Raw genomic sequence first — 17,537 nt, 5'->3', positions numbered from 1 at the left:
TATCTTTGACTTTTTGTCATTTCCAGATGAAACGAAGTATCCAAAACTATACTTTTGCAAATTTAAAAAATAACATGGAAGTTATAAGTATTGTTGAACTTTCGATATTTTTTTCAAAGACTAATTGTTTGTGTTTCTACTCAGAATCATAATAATTAAATTCCATTTTTGATTTTTTTTTAAATTGTTGTTTAGTTTCTGTATTTACAAAAAACGCCTATATTTGGATTATTTTTAAATTCATTTAATTTTTTTTCGGTGGTCAATATTGACTTTTCTTATAGAAAGTTTTTTGTTTGAAATCATTCTTTAGATAAGAAATACGTATTATTTGAGAATTCTGGAAAAGTCTGGAAAAAAAGTCGGGAAAAAGTCGGGAATTTGAAAATGGGATTTGAGTGGTCACCCTGAATGTTTGTTTGGCAGGTTTGTCGGAGATCAAACATATTTGAATTAGATGTGAACGGCAACACTTTTAGAATTAATCTGCGTTTTAATTTTTATAATAAATTTGTGTTTAATTTGTTTAAAAAGCACTTCAAAATATCTTTTTTGCCTCTAATTCCGTGTCATCAGTTCTATCTTTCACCGCCCGCTGATCCTTATTTTGGCAGGTCGCAAATCTCTCACGAACTCTCAAACGGTTGCAATTTTGTTGCCCTCGTTGTTCCCATTGCCGTTCAAGAGCCAAACGACATGCGACACCTAGTGTTGAGTAGCAGAACAGAACGAAGAATGTCGATTGAAATTTCCGCCCTTTGAGGTTATGTATGCGAATTCTGTTTTGTTAAATTCCATCGTTCAAAACAACTTTTGAGCAAAAATTCGAGCTGATACTTTGTTAACTTTTGATGCTCTATCATTTTAAACAATATTATTTTTTCAAAATTATTTTATTTCAAATATTTTTTTTATTGCGTTAATTTATAGAGGGCAAAGAGTTAACAATCGTACTACTTGATTTTTTTCTCAAAAGTTGTTCTATGCGCTGTAAATTCAATTTTAAGTTTGCATTCCTATGTAACCGAACAGCGAAAATCTGAATCGTCATTCTTCGATGCTTTGCGCCATCTGTCGGAATTTTTGAGCTTTTGATCGCGAATTCTGTCCTCAATTTTGAATAACAAAACGTTAATGTTTTCATGCATTTCACCTGGCAACCCTGGTGCTCGCTCTCTCACTCTCCAACATTCTTTTGTTTGGCGGCATGCTGCGATTACGTTTGAAGTGTCAAATTCATTGTTTAAGTTTAGATGCCACCGTTTAAGTTTAGATGTCGGTGTTTAGATGCTGCCCTTGCTAAACCGCAATTGGGTCCTAAAGCCTTATGTAAATTTTTGTAAATTTTTTTTTTTGTAGAACGGTAAAAACACGATTCAAAACCATTTCTAATCACTTTTTTTCATTTTAATGCAAAATTTTTTTTTGACAAGACAACATTTTTTCGATGGATCAACTATGGTTCCCTTGGAACGAGCTGTCAAGTAGGAGCTTTTCTGTCAAGAAGGACCGCGAGGTTAATTTTTCAAAATTGATTTAAAGATCCATTTCAAACTCTTTGTGGTCGTACAAAGGGTCATTGTACTCAGAAAAATAAGCTTTATCGCTGTAAACAATAATATCAGCAATCTAAGCTTCATTTTAGTACCCAATTGTTGAACTTTTTGCTGTAGTGAGTAGTTAACAGACACTTTAAAGAAGAGTTTGCTGGAAGCTGACTTTAATTTAGTGGTCAAATGAGCACAGGAGACCAAAGCAAACCTGGTAAGAAAATTCAAAGAAAATTGACGTTTTGGTTAGTGCAACTGAGCCGCCCGGTGAGCGTCGTTAAAATTCAATCAAGGTGGACAAAAATTGTCGCGATTTTTGTTTTGTTTTTGCTTATTACTGGTTTAATGTACAGGTATTCGCTCAGAAAATGTTTTACATCAGTGTGCTTCCGAAGGATGTTACATTTGGCTATGAATTTGTAGTCGAAAAACTTTTTTGGAGTTTTAGTTAGTTAGATGCTGCTCCCCTAATTTAATCATAAAATAGAAAACCTGTTTTGTTGTGAAAATGCTAGTGGCCATCGCTGATCTCAGATGTCGAACTCAAAACACTTATTTTGGAGAAAGGAAACTTCAATGTCAGTCAACATTGTTATAAATGATGCTCAACATGTAATACAAAAGATTTTTTAGAAAAAAACACGCTTTATTTTTAATGAATTCCTTGGAAGAAAGCCTTTTGGTCTAATATTTGGATAGTTACATGTGAAAGAATGCACCTAAAAAATATTAAAAAATAGAAAATAAAATATAGATAGAATTCATGGAAAAATCTGAAAGGAAAAGGTGATACTGCTACGTTAAAAACAATTCAGTAAGGTAGGATTCTTGAAAAATGTATTGTGAAAAGCATAACTTTAATGTTTAAAAGCAAACTCCTCCCCCAACTCGACGCGCAAAAAGTCCGGCCTCCACGGTTTCACGCCAACCTTCGGCAGCAAACAGTTGACCACCGTCAGCGGTGAGCACGCCACCCGGTGAGCCACCACCGCCAGCAAGCTCTTCACCAGCACAGCCGACGTCAGGGGCGGTTTGAAGACGACTTCCGGACAATCGCCACGACGTTTCAGCCGATTGACGGCGCCTTTGGACAACCCTCCGTTGTCGATGAGTTCCAGACGGTCCAGGGTGCGACCGTGCTGGCCAATGAAGTTGGTTGTGGCGTCACTGATTGGGCAGTTGGTGATGGCGAGGGTTTGGAGGTGGGGTAGCTTCTGGCAGAGGTAACGAATGACGGCGTCGTCCGCGGGGAGGTTTTGCAGGTGGAGGTGCTTCAGCTGGGGGAACACTTCCGCTATGGTGAGGAGTTGGTCGCGGGTCGTGGTCAGATGGTTTAGATTGAGGGTTTGCAGCGAGTGTGCGAAGGTTTTGTTGGTGTGGTTCCAGGTTGTGAGGTGGGTACTGCCGACTGTTAGGTTTCGCAGAGAAGGTAGATATCCGAGGATGCAGTAAACTCCGTAGTTCTCTCGGATTCTGCATCGTTGCAGGGTCAACGTGTGGATCCGTTGGGAGTAGTGCAAAAGGGGAGCGAGTTTGCCGATCGCCATGTCCATCCCGCAGAGAGTAAGTTCTCGCAGGTTAGGACAGTAGTATTGGGAGAGGTTCGTGGCCCGTTGTCTGTGCGCTGCGTAGATGGACAGAGATTCCAGGGAATAGTTGATGCATTCCAGCGGTTCAAAGGGATCGAGTTCGTTGCTCAGAGTAATCGTAGCCCGTTGAAGTAATCGCAACATTATGATGACCAAGCACGCCGTCTAGAAAAAGGAAGTTTGAGTGAGGTTCTCGGAGCTATCAAGGTCTAGAGTACTTACCGCGTGCTTAATGGACGCCCTTACCATGCTGAACTCTTTCAGGTTAGGATATTTCCGGCAGAATTTGAGCACCGTTCGATCATTAGCTGGTTCGTAAAATGGGTTGTTGCCGATGAAGGTTACACACTTCAGGTTATCCATCCGATCCATCTCCGCAATGGCATCCATTAAAAACTCACTGTAGAAGAGTTTCACTTCTTCAATCGTACCCTGAACCTGCTCCAAAAAGGTAACCACCTTCAACTGATCTACTTCAGGATGTTTAGGGTGCAGATACGTAAAGCTCTTCAACCCCGGACAACCCGATCCGAAAAGTGGCAACAAGTCCAGCGTCACACCCTTCTCGTCCGGACAATCGATAACCAGCTCTTCCAACTTTTCCAGCCGGCAGCCCTCGCCAACAACCCCAGCAGAAATCTCCACCAACTTCAGCGTCAACCGTCTCAGTTGCGGCGTCGCTCGCAGCATCCCCACCAGCGTCGTAACGCTCATCCGGCACCGCTCCAACTGAAGATCATACATCCAACGACCCACCCGAGGCCACCACAACTCAACGGCCTCAATCCGGGACGAACGCAGCAGGACGGACCGTGCCGGGACGTCCACACCGAAGAACCGATCCATCGTGGTCGCCTCGGGCAGCTTGAGCCGGACTTGGTCCATAAAACGGGAATTCTCGTCCACGGCGGCTTGCAGGTAGGAGCAGGTCAGGCGAACCTGCTTCAGCGCGGGCACGTCCAAGTGCTGGAAAATCTCCGTCCAAACTTGCGGTGGAAACATGACGACGAGACTCGGCGAGGGTGAAAACGAAACTGGCGTCGAATTTTGTGTGGAGGACGGTTCGATGGCTTGGCCCAAACTAATTGGTGGTGAAATTTGAAGCCGACATTCTACTGCGGCATTCCCTTTTCTTCGCGACATCTGGTTTATGTTCTGTCGTTGCCGTTCTCAACCCAGGATTTCCATGCTTTCCATATGTGATCATAACTTAAACATATTGAACTGTATTGAACAATCAAGCCCTTTCATTCTTCGACGACAAGTCAAATCTTTTCCTCCAGAAATCATCAACAAAGCAGAGAACGCATTCGATACGGATCAAAGCCAGAGATCATAAATTTAGATTTTTTGTCATTTTCAGTTAAACCTTAGTTATATTTTTTGTAATTTTTGTAATTTTTCATAATTTTTATACTGTTTAAACTTTTTGTAATTTTTGTATTTTTTGTAATTTTTGTAATTTTTGTAATTTTTGTAATTTTTGTAATTTTTGTAATTTTTGTAATTTTTGTAATTTTTGTAATTTTTGTAATTTTTGTAATTTTTGTAATTTTTGTAATTTTTGTAATTTTTGTAATTTTTGTAATTTTTGTAATTTTTGTAATTTTTGTAATTTTTGTAATTTTTATACTGTTTAAACTTTTTGTAATTTTTGTATTTTTTGTAATTTTTGTAATTTTTGTATTTTTTGTAATTTTTGTATTTTTTGTAATTTTTGTAATTTTTGTAATTTTTGTAATTTTTGTAATTTTTGTAATTTTTGTAATTTTGTAATTTTGTAATTTTGTAATTTTGTAATTTTGTAATTTTGTAATTTTTGTAATTTTTGTAATTTTTGTAATTTTTGTAATTTTTGTATATTTTGTAATTTTTGTAATTTTTGTAATTTTTGTAATTTTTGTAATTTTGTAATTTTGTAATTTTTGTAATTTTGTAATTTTGTAATTTTTGTAATTTTGTAATTTTGTAATTTTGTAATTTTGTAATTTTTGTAATTTTGTAATTTTTGTAATTTTTGTAATTTTGTAATTTTTGTAATTTTGTAATTTTGTATATTTTGTAATTTTTGTAATTTTGTAATTTTTGTAATTTTGTAATTTTGTAATTTTGTAATTTTTGTAATTTTTGTAATTTTGTAATTTTTGTAATTTTGTAATTTTTGTAATTTTGTAATTTTTGTAATTTTGTAATTTTGTATTTTTGTAATTTTTGTAATTTTTGTAATTTTTGTAATTTTTGTAATTTTTGTAATTTTGTAATTTTGTAATTTTTGTAATTTTGTAATTTTGTAATTTTGTAATTTTTGTAATTTTTGTAATTTTGTAATTTTGTAATTTTTGTAATTTTGTAATTTTGTAATTTTGTAATTTTGTAATTTTTGTAATTTTGTATATTTTGTAATTTTGTAATTTTTGTAATTTTGTAATTTTGTAATTTTGTAATTTTTGTAATTTTGTATTTTTGTATTTTGTATTTTTGTAATTTTGTAATTTTTGTAATTTTTGTAATTTTGTATTTTTGTAATTTTGTAATTTTGTAATTTTTGTAATTTTTGTAATTTTGTAATTTTGTAATTTTGTAATTTTGTAATTTTGTAATTTTGTAATTTTGTAATTTTTGTAATTTTTGTAATTTTTGTAATTTTTGTAATTTTGTAATTTTGTAATTTTTGTAATTTTTGTAATTTTGTAATTTTTGTAATTTTGTAATTTTGTAATTTTGTAATTTTGTAATTTTGTAATTTTGTAATTTTTGTAATTTTGTAATTTTGTAATTTTGTAATTTTTGTAATTTTTGTAATTTTGTAATTTTGTAATTTTTGTAATTTTTGTAATTTTGTAATTTTGTAATTTTTGTAATTTTTGTAATTTTTGTAATTTTTGTAATTTTGTAATTTTTGTAATTTTGTAATTTTGTAATTTTGTAATTTTTGTAATTTTGTAATTTTGTAATTTTGTAATTTTTGTATATTTTGTAATTTTTGTAATTTTTGTAATTTTGTAATTTTGTAATTTTGTAATTTTGTAATTTTTGTAATTTTGTAATTTTTGTAATTTTTGTAATTTTGTAATTTTGTAATTTTGTAATTTTGTAATTTTGTAATTTTGTAATTTTTGTAATTTTGTAATTTTGTATTTTTGTAATTTTGTAATTTTGTAATTTTTGTAATTTTTGTAATTTTGTAATTTTTGTAATTTTGTAATTTTTGTAATTTTGTAATTTTGTAATTTTGTAATTTTGTAATTTTTGTAATTTTTGTAATTTTTGTAATTTTGTAATTTTGTAATTTTTGTAATTTTGTAATTTTTGTAATTTTTGTAATTTTGTAATTTTGTAATTTTTGTAATTTTTGTAATTTTTGTATTTTTGTAATTTTTGTAATTTTTGTAATTTTTGTAATTTTTGTAATTTTTGTAATTTTTGTAATTTTTGTAATTTTTGTAATTTTTGTAATTTTTGTAATTTTTGTAATTTTTGTAATTTTTGTAATTTTTGTAATTTTTGTAATTTTTGTAATTTTTGTAATTTTTGTAATTTTTGTAAAATTGGGTCGCAGAATTCGTATCACCCTCAGACTAGTGGTGGGCAAAACCGCTCATTTCTGTGAGCCGCTCATTTTCGTTCGCTCATTTAAATGAGCGGCTCTTTTGAACGGCTCATCCGCTCATTTCTCTCAAAGTCAGAAAATAGACTGGAATGAACTGAAACATCTGCTCAAGATATTTAGATTTTTTTTTTCAAACGACCAATGGAGTGTCCGCGAGTGTCACACTTCGTATGATTTTTGTTGATTGATAATTCAAAGATATATGTTTTCATCGCACTTATTCTGAACAGATTGGAGATCGTCAATAAAACATAGAAAACCGTCGATTTGCTTTATCCTTTTTTGGAAAGCATTTCAAATATAAACGTTTTGTAACAAGCGCGTCGCTGCTGAACGGCAAGGGTTCAAGGAGATTCTGCTACTCCGCTTAAGCGCCAAGTACCGAGTTCCCAAGGTACATGCAAAGCAGCGTGTTCGTTACGTCCCGGTCTAGCTCGCTCAGGGCGAGTTCATTTTTTTATCCCGAAGCCACTATTCGAACCCCAACAACATCGCTCAACGACATCCCTCCACATAGAATATCTTTAAAAACTAGGAGACCTTATCCTGGAGTTTCGCGTGTAAGAACAACAACAACTCTTTAATTTTTAGGGCAAACGGAAACACGACGACGTGTAGCTCGAGAGTTTATTTGTCCGGACATTGCCTGCTGGTGGCGCGCTAATTCTTATCCCCTAACATTAGTCTAACCTTTTCCCGTAACGCTTTGGTTCATGCATCGCACTGGTGTCTATTTTTAGAATAACAAAGGGTGGGTCTGACCTGGATTCTGCATGCTGGTGGTGACGAGGCGGCGAAGGCGCCGGCGTCGGCGTCGGCGGCGGTTCGGCTGGTGCTGGGTTGGTGTCTTGGCTTGTTGTACTAAAGGCAGCTGATCAGGCTTACGCAGATGGTTTGCACGCGTCACGTGCTCGACGGCCAGTGTGGCTGGGCCGCGTTCAACTTCCCCGGGGTGGCTTGGTTCGAGGCCGGGGATGGAAGTTCGGCAATTGACGACCGAGTTCCTCCGTCCCAGAGGTTGTGGTGACCTCCTGGCCCACAGGTGCGCACGCGGGTTTCGGGTCGCGGACCCTCCGGGTCTCCGGACCGTCCCGCAGAGCCGGCGTGGTGGTCGCCGAATCCTACACCTGCCCGAGACTAACACCTTCAATTGAAGGAATAGTCCTTCAATAAAGAAATTCACGCACGAGTTACCCAACTTTTCACACATGGTTACAATACGATCTTCAGATCCAAGAAAATTACCTGGCCTCGCCCAAGCGTATTACGGTTGGGTTGGGATGACCGCGTGTTAGGTTGACGTCACTCGGTCGGTTTTCCTAAGCTACAGAGTGCACATGTTTTAAAGGTTTGAACCGAGCTACAAATAATCTATCTACTCACAAAGCACACTCCCTATCGGCGCGTTGGGCCTAGTAAAAACGTTCAAAACCACAGGTTTCAATTTGAACTAAAATTTAGGAAGGTACAATTAGATCACAAGTTGAACCTAGTCTTCTTCTTGCCACTCACTATGACGATCGGCAAACTCTGCGACCGCTTCGCTGATTGTACTTCCACTTGGACACACGCGTGTGCACAGCTTGCCGGTCAAATTGAAAAGACCTGTCGTTGCCTTAACCTTTGGCCCGCTACGTTCCAAGGACAAGGTCCCCGGTCACAAATACAGACGAGGTGCCCTTCGGGTTTTATGGACATTATATGTGTTAAGTATCCGGCGAACGATGAGTACTGTTCTGTGACTCGGTTAGAGTGAGAAGTTCCAGCGAATGCCGCCAGAGGCACTGAAGGTGCCGAAGGGAAAGATAATGCAACGCTGCTTTCCATGTTCGTTAGGGTAATTTAGGTAACTTTCGCCTCGTATGGAGTGCACATACAACAAATCGATAGGTGGTTACTGTAACCAGGTTACATTTCCCCCTTCCTCAACAAAAAAAAATTATGCAAGAATTTTTTTTACACTTATAAGATCACTTAAACTGAATTGATGAGGGCGCTTTTGTTCCTTACTTATTAATTTAGTTCTCAACGATTATTTTTAGAACCACAGCGTAACTAATCCAACATTTGATTTCGTTTACGAAGCGCACTGGAATACTGTTTGTCGTCCTGCTTCTTCAGATTACGTGTTCTTCCTAATTCCGATTTTTCCCGTTTATTATACGACTTGCAGATAAAAATCCACTATGACCCGTACTCGATTCCGCGTGAATCATAACTGAAGGTCATTCCTTCTCTTGCCGCTTATTGAATTCAGCTATAGAACAATGTATTCCCTTGTTAGGAGATATACTCCTCCGTTTCAGATAGTTATCCGAACAAAATGGCTAATTTTAGTACCTTTGTTGAACTCAGTTTGGTTCCATAAATTCCGCCTAAAGTTTTATATTTTCCTACTTTTTTCTAACCTAGTCTGAGAGCGTACGCCACTGGCTTTTGCTCCCGTGTACTAAACCGCTTTACCGACTTGCAGGCCGACAACCTCGGCAAATCAAAACAATTCAAACGTCAGTCCCGTCGCGAGTTTTTTCGCTCTTGTTTGCGGTTTTTGACTTTTATCTAAATATTCTTCGATTTATTTCTAAAAATTTATTAACTAAATTAAGTAAATAGTGGAGGTGGTTATTATTGTGACATGGTTTAGGGGTTGTTTACTTAAGAAAAATGAAAATGAGCTATTAGACAGCGTCGGGAAGGGAAAAGGTGGGGAGTGTTTGAATGGGGTATTGTTTATGGTTTGCAGAGAAGAGAATTAAAGAAAAGATGGTGGTAAGTCTGGTTTGGTTTGTTTACCCTCAATGTACTTTAGTTTAGTTTAGAGTTGTACAAGCTAGTGCTTTTATCCCAAGATCAACGTTTCTGGAGATCCGCGGAACGGAAAACTCCCAATTTTTGACCGGTTAAATCTTCCAGTTCGTAGCAATGACTACCCAACTTGGCGATAACCTTGGCGGGAGAGTAAGTGTTTGCTAATTTAGCATTAAATCTTTTCGCCTTATTAGATAACCCATAATTTTTCTTCAACACTACTTCCCTTTTTCAAAAGTGGGGCTTTCGCTTTCGAGCGGAGGTTATAATACTTCCCGTAGCGATCGTAAGCTTTTTTTAGGTTGAGTTTCACTTTTTCAAATATTATTTTCATGTCCTCTCCCAGTTTCTCGGCTTCCTGTTCTGTTCCTCCGTTGGTTTCCCTGATCCGCGAATATTCTTCCCCGGAACTGATATAGTTGCGCCCATGATTGATGAAGTAGGGCGTAAACTCGGTAGATTCGTGTACTGCGGTCCTGATGGCAAGGGCCACTTGGTTGATATTTTCGTCCCATTCGCGTTGATCGTCCTTGAGGTACGTCCGAATGGCCGCAACAATGACTCGGTTCACTCGTTCGGTCGGATTGTTGGCCGGGTGATAGCTCGCATTCTTCCAGTGATTAACCTTGTACCTTTTCAACAAGTTCCCAAACAACGCGGATTTAAATTGCGGTCCGTTGTCAGAGATTACGATTTCGGGGACCCCGAACTGCAAAAATACCATCGATTCCAGAAACGCCACTAGGGCGGTAGTCTTGGCCTCCTCATTGGTTGAATGATCACGAATTTCGAGAAATGGTCGGTGATCACCAACAGGACCGTGTTCCCGTGCTTAGACCGGGAAATGGTCCCATGTAGTCGACGGAAATCATCTGCCAGGGCATGCTAGCCACCTTTGATCGACCTATCGGCGGAACTCGAGCTGTGTTGGGATATTTCGAGGTTCTGCAGACTTCACAGCCTCGACAGAACCGCTTCACGTCGACGGTCATGCCGGGCCAGTAGTACTTCTCCTGGATTTTTTTCAACGTTTTGTAGAACCCGAAGTGGGCCACGCTGTGCTCGGCGTCCAGAATCGGTATGCGTTCGGCTTTCGTAGGAACCATCTTCCACTCGAATCGTTGATCGTTTGGAGTTGAGCTAGCAACGAACTTATAGACCTTTCCTCGGATCACCCGGAAGTCTTTGTACCGCTCCTCATCCTTGGCGATGTTCTTCTTGAGCCGCTCGAGATCTAGATCTATCGTGAACACATCCGGTTCTGGAACAGCTCTGGACAGGGCATCTGCCACCACGTTTAACTTCCCTTTCCTATATTCCAGGATGATGTCGTGTTGCTGCAGTTTCAGTGCCCATCTGACCAGCCGCGCGGAGTTGCCCTCAATGCTGACCTGATTAAGCCACTTCAGCGATTGCGCGTCGGTGACCACCTTGAATCTGGTGCCCTCCACATAGTGTCGAAACTTCTCTATGGCCAAGATTACGGCGAGGCATTCCCGTTCAGTGGCAGAATACTTCACTTGGGTTGCTGAGAATTTCTTCGAAAAGAACGCGATTGGACGACGGATTCCGGCCTGATACTGCACCAAAACAGCTCCAGCGGCGACTAAGGACGCGTCTGACTCGATGACGAATGGCTGTGAGAAGTCCGGATTGGCGAGCACCGGTGGGGATGTGAGTAAACTTTTGATCTCATTCAGAGCCTTTTCCGCTCGTTCGGTCCATCCAATTTTAGACTTTCCCTTCAGGAGGTCCGTAATCGGTGCGAGCACCGTACTGTAGTTCGGGATGAATTGTTTGTAGAACCCGACCATGCCTAACAGTCTACGAATCTCCTTAATTGTAGTCGGTGCGGGGTAGCTCAAAATGGGTTCGAGCTTTTGGCTATCGATCGACAACCCTTCTTCCGTCAGGACGTAGCCCAAGTAGGAGATTTTCTTTTGACAAAAGCGAGATTTTTCGATACTGATTGAAAGGTTGGCAGCGGCCAGGCGATCAGCAATCTTCTGCAACAGCTGAAGATGTTCCTCGAAAGTGTGGGAGGTGACGACGATATCGTCCAGATACACGAAGACGTTCGGTTCCAGGTCGTATCCCAGCACTTTGTTCATCAGCTTGGTTTGTGTTATAGGCGCTCCTGTCAACCCAAACGGCATCACCTTGAAGCGGTAAAGGGACTTCCCAGCTCGGAACGACGTGTAATCTCGACTTTCCATCGCTAGCGGTATTTGCCAATACGCCTTGGACAGATCAATGATCGAGAAGAATCGGGCTTTCTCAATTCTCCCGAGAATTACCTGCATGTCCGGGAACGGATACGCCTCCTTTTTGGTCACTTCGTTGACTCGACGACAATCGAGGCACAACCGCCATTCTCCGGACGACTTTCGGACCGGGAGCAACGGATTACACCAATCTGAATCCGACTCTTCAATCACGTCGAGCTCCTTCATCCTCTCGATCTCTTTGTCCATTTCTTTCTGAATGGCCGGTGAAACTCGATACCGTGGCGGTTTCTTCGGCCGCTCTCCTTCTAAAATTTCGATTTTATGTTCCAAAACATGAGTTCGTCCTAATTTTCCGTTTCCCATCAGCTTACGCACTACAGCTAGAAGTTGTTTATTCTCAGTTGGGGACAGCGGATGCTCCGTCTCCACACTCACGATCGGCTTCTGATATGGAGGTTCTACAGCCGGAAGCTCGAGACTAAGATCTTCCTCAACGGGTACCGGTCGGATGAATCCCGTATCCGGTTCGAGAACGAGGTTGATCTCTGCCGATTCTTCGGCGAAGTACGTCTCGATAAAATTGATCGAGATCTCGTCCACGCCTACTTCGTTAACGTTCAACTGAGTGAGTTGCCCATGTTCTTCTACCGCGGGTGTGATCTTGAACAACTTCCAGAACTCGTTCCCAAGAATCAATTTCTTGGCCAGATTAGGTACGAACAGGGTAGGGATCACCTGGGTCACTCCTCGGAACGTGTATGGGATATAAACGGAACTCAAGCAGTTGTGTGCGGTTCCGTCAGCGGTTCGGATCTTCAATTTCGTGGGAGACCTAGTGAAGTTGTGTTTGTTGAGCAGCTCGGCGTCACTTAGAATACATGCCTCCGCTCCTGAGTCTAACAGTCCTTCGACAGAAGTCCCGAAGATCGAAATGGTCACATAAGGGCACCGATTTTCCCGAACGTTGATGGTCAACAGTTCAGAAAAACGATCGAATGAGCTGTCGGGAGTGTTATTTGCGTTGGAAGAGGTCCTCCCTAATTCCCTTCCAAGAATGGGTTTTTTTGGTTCTCCATTCTGGGGTGATTTTCCGGACAGTTCGCGGTCGTGACGTCTGGTCTTCCGCACACATGGCAAAACAGCTTGATGTTCCTCTGGCATCCTCTCCAGAAATGCCCGAACTGACGGCAGTTCCAGCATAGTACGTTGTTCTCGGTCTCCGGCGCGTTTTGGTTCGGTTCTCCTTGTTCTGGTCTAGCGAATCGTCGAGGTCGGGATCTGGACATCGCATTGACTTCCTCTCCATACGGTTCTTCGTCCGGTGGGTACGCATAAGCTCCGTCTTCTTCCAGGCAATTGACATGATACGGTCGCGGGCGGGGTGCGTACGTGCGATAAACCGACTTGTCCAGCTCATGGCATAGATCGCTCAGCAGGTCTACAGTCAGGTTCTCGGGTCTCATGAACGCAAAATGAGGACGGTACCAGTCCTTCATGTTATCAAATAAGATACTGCACAACTCGCCGTCACCCAAAGGTCTACTCATCTGCTGATTTAATCGCTCGATTTCACTTCGGTAGATCTGGAACGTTTCATTAGGGTATTGCTCTCGATTTCGGATCTGTCTCGCTAGTACTTTTCCTTGTTCGGAGTTTCAAATCGAAGGCGGAGTTGGTGCTTCAACATTTGCCACGATGCAAATTTGTGACTAAACGTGTAGTACCAGGTTTCCGCGACGGATTCCGATTTAAAGAGGAAATTAGCCTTTCTCAACAGTTCCTCGTCGCTGACTTGGTTATTCCCAGCGAGTATCTCGACGCGTTTTACAAACTCTTCGACTGACATGACCTTCTGATCGCCGCTGAATTTGATTGGCCACTTGTTGATCGGGATCCGGTGATTGTCATATCGTCCTTCGAACCCACGTCTCCCTGGGTCATAATCTGAACCGACCCCGGTCCATGGACCGATTAGGACTTGGTTGTTCGGGCCTTCCACCTGACTCGCGGTATCGTTCGAATTCTCCTTCCGTACCCCGTTGTCCGTGATTTCGATCCGGCCACCGATCTGGGTTTCCCGAAGAGTTGCCTCGCGACAATTCGCGGTTTCTTGAATACCGGTCCAAATTTCCACGGCCAAATGGCGGATTCTGGCTTGGGGAACCACGATTTCCATCATTTCCCAACGAAGGATCTCCCCTAATTCCGTCGTTATTCTCCGGGTTTCGATTTCGCGTGTCGTAACCTTGGGCTCCATCTCCGTCCGGATAATTGTCCGGTAATCCTTGATCGAACGGGGTATCTCGCTGCCGGAAGTCCGGGTTACCTGACCCACGTCCATCGATCGGCCTTCCTCTGGGGTTGGCGTTGATTCCATTGCCGCCTGGAGGAGGCTCTGACCGATCCCGGTATGGTCTTCCGCCAGCCTGGTTGTTGCCGAGGTTCAGGTTTCCGATTTCCGGTTCCTCGGTCTCGTCTCGATTTCGATGCTGATTTTGGTCAATAAATGTGAGCATACTTTGCATTAATTGATCCATCATTCCTTCCATTCGGGTTGTTAAAACGTCGTCCACAATCTGACTAAGTTCAGCTCTCACGTTCGGGTTCAGTCTGGAATTCCTTGGCGGCACCGGTGCTGTTTCATCGACGTACGGTGACGAATGCTCCGATGGTCCGTGATTTTGCGTGCTCTGACGATTCTGGCCGCCTCTCGCTAGGGGAGAGTCGAAGTTACCACCGTGCGAAGAATTCGTTCCAGTATTGTCAATCCACGAGTTTGATGCCAAATCGAAGATAAGCCTTCTGGGAGGCGCTGTTTCCGGGTTTGGGGTCGGATTGGTCGTTCGTCTCGGCACGGTTCCCGTGCGACTTCTCCCGGGTTGCGTATTCGGACCCGCTCCACTTTGTGCTCCGTGCACATTTGACTGCGTTCCGGCGCCATCGGGATTACTCTGTCCACTTGTGTTGGACAGCTGAGGTCCCCCAGAAGCGTTCCTCCGCGGTCCACCTTGAGGACTGGCGTAAACTCCAAAGTAAAAGTCAATTTCCTCCAACAATTCATTCTTTACCATGACCTGGTCTCTCGTCGGCGCCTCGGTACGCAGAACACGTAACCGGATGTGTCTCAACCGTGTTAATAACTCTGACCTGGCACCGCATCGTTCCAATTCATATCGCAAGTCGACGAGCTTGGATTGTATAAAGTTCGTGTCTTGGATAATCGTTCGACGAGAGGTCAGGACAACAGGTTGGTTCATTTCTGCCAACTGGGCACGTCGCAACACCAGCCTCCGATCCTCCAATTGAAGATGCGAAATGTTTATTTGTCGGAGGTTCAACTCATACTCCACTTCGTCGGGTAAGAGCTCGCTCGGGTTCAAATACGTTCCCAGACCGACTTGATTGTTATTTGAAGCCATGTTGAGAAATGATTTTTTTTTTTTGATAATTCCTTGTTTTTTTTTCAATAATTTTTAAATAATTATAAGTTATGCTAATTCAAATTTAAAGTAAGCAAACCCCGATTTTTCACCCCGTTATACAATTTCCCAAATACCAATAGATTCGCGAATAGATTTCCCTAAATTCTACCTTTATTTTCCACTGATCGCGCCCGGAATAATCCTAATTTACTCGATTTGCAAATACTGTGTCGTTCCGAGAATAATCGTTTTTTTTCTACAACTACAACTCTCTAAAGCGCCCTAATCAATTATCGCCCCACGTTGGGCGCCAAATGTAACAAGCGCGTCGCTGCTGAACGGCAAGGGTTCAAGGAGATTCTGCTACTCCGCTTAAGCGCCAAGTACCGAGTTCCCAAGGTACATGCAAAGCAGCGTGTTCGTTACGTCCCGGTCTAGCTCGCTCAGGGCGAGTTCATTTTTTTATCCCGAAGCCACTATTCGAACCCCAACAACATCGCTCAACGACATCCCTCCACATAGAATATCTTTAAAAACTAGGAGACCTTATCCTGGAGTTTCGCGTGTAAGAACAACAACAACTCTTTAATTTTTAGGGCAAACGGAAACACGACGACGTGTAGCTCGAGAGTTTATTTGTCCGGACATTGCCTGCTGGTGGCGCGCTAATTCTTATCCCCTAACATTAGTCTAACCTTTTCCCGTAACGCTTTGGTTCATGCATCGCACTGGTGTCTATTTTTAGAATAACAAAGGGTGGGTCTGACCTGGATTCTGCATGCTGGTGGTGACGAGGCGGCGAAGGCGCCGGCGTCGGCGTCGGCGGCGGTTCGGCTGGTGCTGGGTTGGTGTCTTGGCTTGTTGTACTAAAGGCAGCTGATCAGGCTTACGCAGATGGTTTGCACGCGTCACGTGCTCGACGGCCAGTGTGGCTGGGCCGCGTTCAACTTCCCCGGGGTGGCTTGGTTCGAGGCCGGGGATGGAAGTTCGGCAATTGACGACCGAGTTCCTCCGTCCCAGAGGTTGTGGTGACCTCCTGGCCCACAGGTGCGCACGCGGGTTTCGGGTCGCGGACCCTCCGGGTCTCCGGACCGTCCCGCAGAGCCGGCGTGGTGGTCGCCGAATCCTACACCTGCCCGAGACTAACACCTTCAATTGAAGGAATAGTCCTTCAATAAAGAAATTCACGCACGAGTTACCCAACTTTTCACACATGGTTACAATACGATCTTCAGATCCAAGAAAATTACCTGGCCTCGCCCAAGCGTATTACGGTTGGGTTGGGATGACCGCGTGTTAGGTTGACGTCACTCGGTCGGTTTTCCTAAGCTACAGAGTGCACATGTTTTAAAGGTTTGAACCGAGCTACAAATAATCTATCTACTCACAAAGCACACTCCCTATCGGCGCGTTGGGCCTAGTAAAAACGTTCAAAACCACAGGTTTCAATTTGAACTAAAATTTAGGAAGGTACAATTAGATCACAAGTTGAACCTAGTCTTCTTCTTGCCACTCACTATGACGATCGGCAAACTCTGCGACCGCTTCGCTGATTGTACTTCCACTTGGACACACGCGTGTGCACAGCTTGCCGGTCAAATTGAAAAGACCTGTCGTTGCCTTAACCTTTGGCCCGCTACGTTCCAAGGACAAGGTCCCCGGTCACAAATACAGACGAGGTGCCCTTCGGGTTTTATGGACATTATATGTGTTAAGTATCCGGCGAACGATGAGTACTGTTCTGTGACTCGGTTAGAGTGAGAAGTTCCAGCGAATGCCGCCAGAGGCACTGAAGGTGCCGAAGGGAAAGATAATGCAACGCTGCTTTCCATGTTCGTTAGGGTAATTTAGGTAACTTTCGCCTCGTATGGAGTGCACATACAACAAATCGATAGGTGGTTACTGTAACCAGGTTACATTTCCCCCTTCCTCAACAAAAAAAAAAAATTATGCAAGAATTTTTTTACACTTATAAGATCACTTAAACTGAATTGATGAGGGCGCTTTTGTTCCTTACTTATTATTTTAGTTCTCAACGATTATTTTTAGAACCACAGCGTAACTAATCCAACATTTGATTTCGTTTACGAAGCGCACTGGAATACTGTTTGTCGTCCTGCTTCTTCAGATTACGTGTTCTTCCTAATTCCGATTTTTCCCGTTTATTATACGACTTGCAGATAAAAATCCACTATGACCCGTACTCGATTCCGCGTGAATCATAACTGAAGGTCATTCCTTCTCTTGCCGCTTATTGAATTCAGCTATAGAACAATGTATTCCCTTGTTAGGAGATATACTCCTCCGTTTCAGATAGTTATCCGAACAAA

The 17,537-nt window shown here is 41.9% G+C and overlaps 2 protein-coding genes across 15 annotated transcripts in view; one reads left to right on the top strand and one right to left on the bottom strand.

The window, feature by feature from the left end:
- LOC6051312 overlaps positions 1–17,537 on the top strand; it is a 171,506-nt gene that overhangs the window by 49,665 nt on the left and 104,304 nt on the right. The gene's annotated exons all lie outside the window — the stretch shown is intronic.
- Positions 2,408–4,282, bottom strand: LOC119771099. Its single transcript, XM_038266491.1, has 2 exons — positions 3,362–4,282; positions 2,408–3,304 (listed from the first exon to the last, which is right to left on the bottom strand). Exons 1-2 carry the CDS (start codon positions 4,280–4,282, stop codon positions 2,408–2,410), a joined length of 1,818 nt encoding a protein of 605 aa, XP_038122419.1.

This window comes from Culex quinquefasciatus, chromosome 1 (genome assembly GCF_015732765.1).
Source record: "Culex quinquefasciatus strain JHB chromosome 1, VPISU_Cqui_1.0_pri_paternal, whole genome shotgun sequence".
NCBI lineage: Eukaryota > Metazoa > Arthropoda > Insecta > Diptera > Culicidae > Culex > Culex quinquefasciatus.
The sequence above is the reverse complement of the archived record's forward strand: the minus strand, read 5'-3'. Positions and strand labels throughout refer to the sequence as shown.

Excerpts from the sequence above, each read along its gene's own strand:
- LOC119771099 (XM_038266491.1), bottom strand. The coding sequence starts at position 4,282 with ATGTCGCGAAGAAAAGGGAATGCCGCAGTAGAATGTCGGCTTCAAATT. Across the intron at positions 3,305-3,361 it reads GGGCGTCCATTAAGCACGCG|ACGGCGTGCTTGGTCATCAT; the intron begins GTAAGTACTCTA and ends TCCTTTTTCTAG.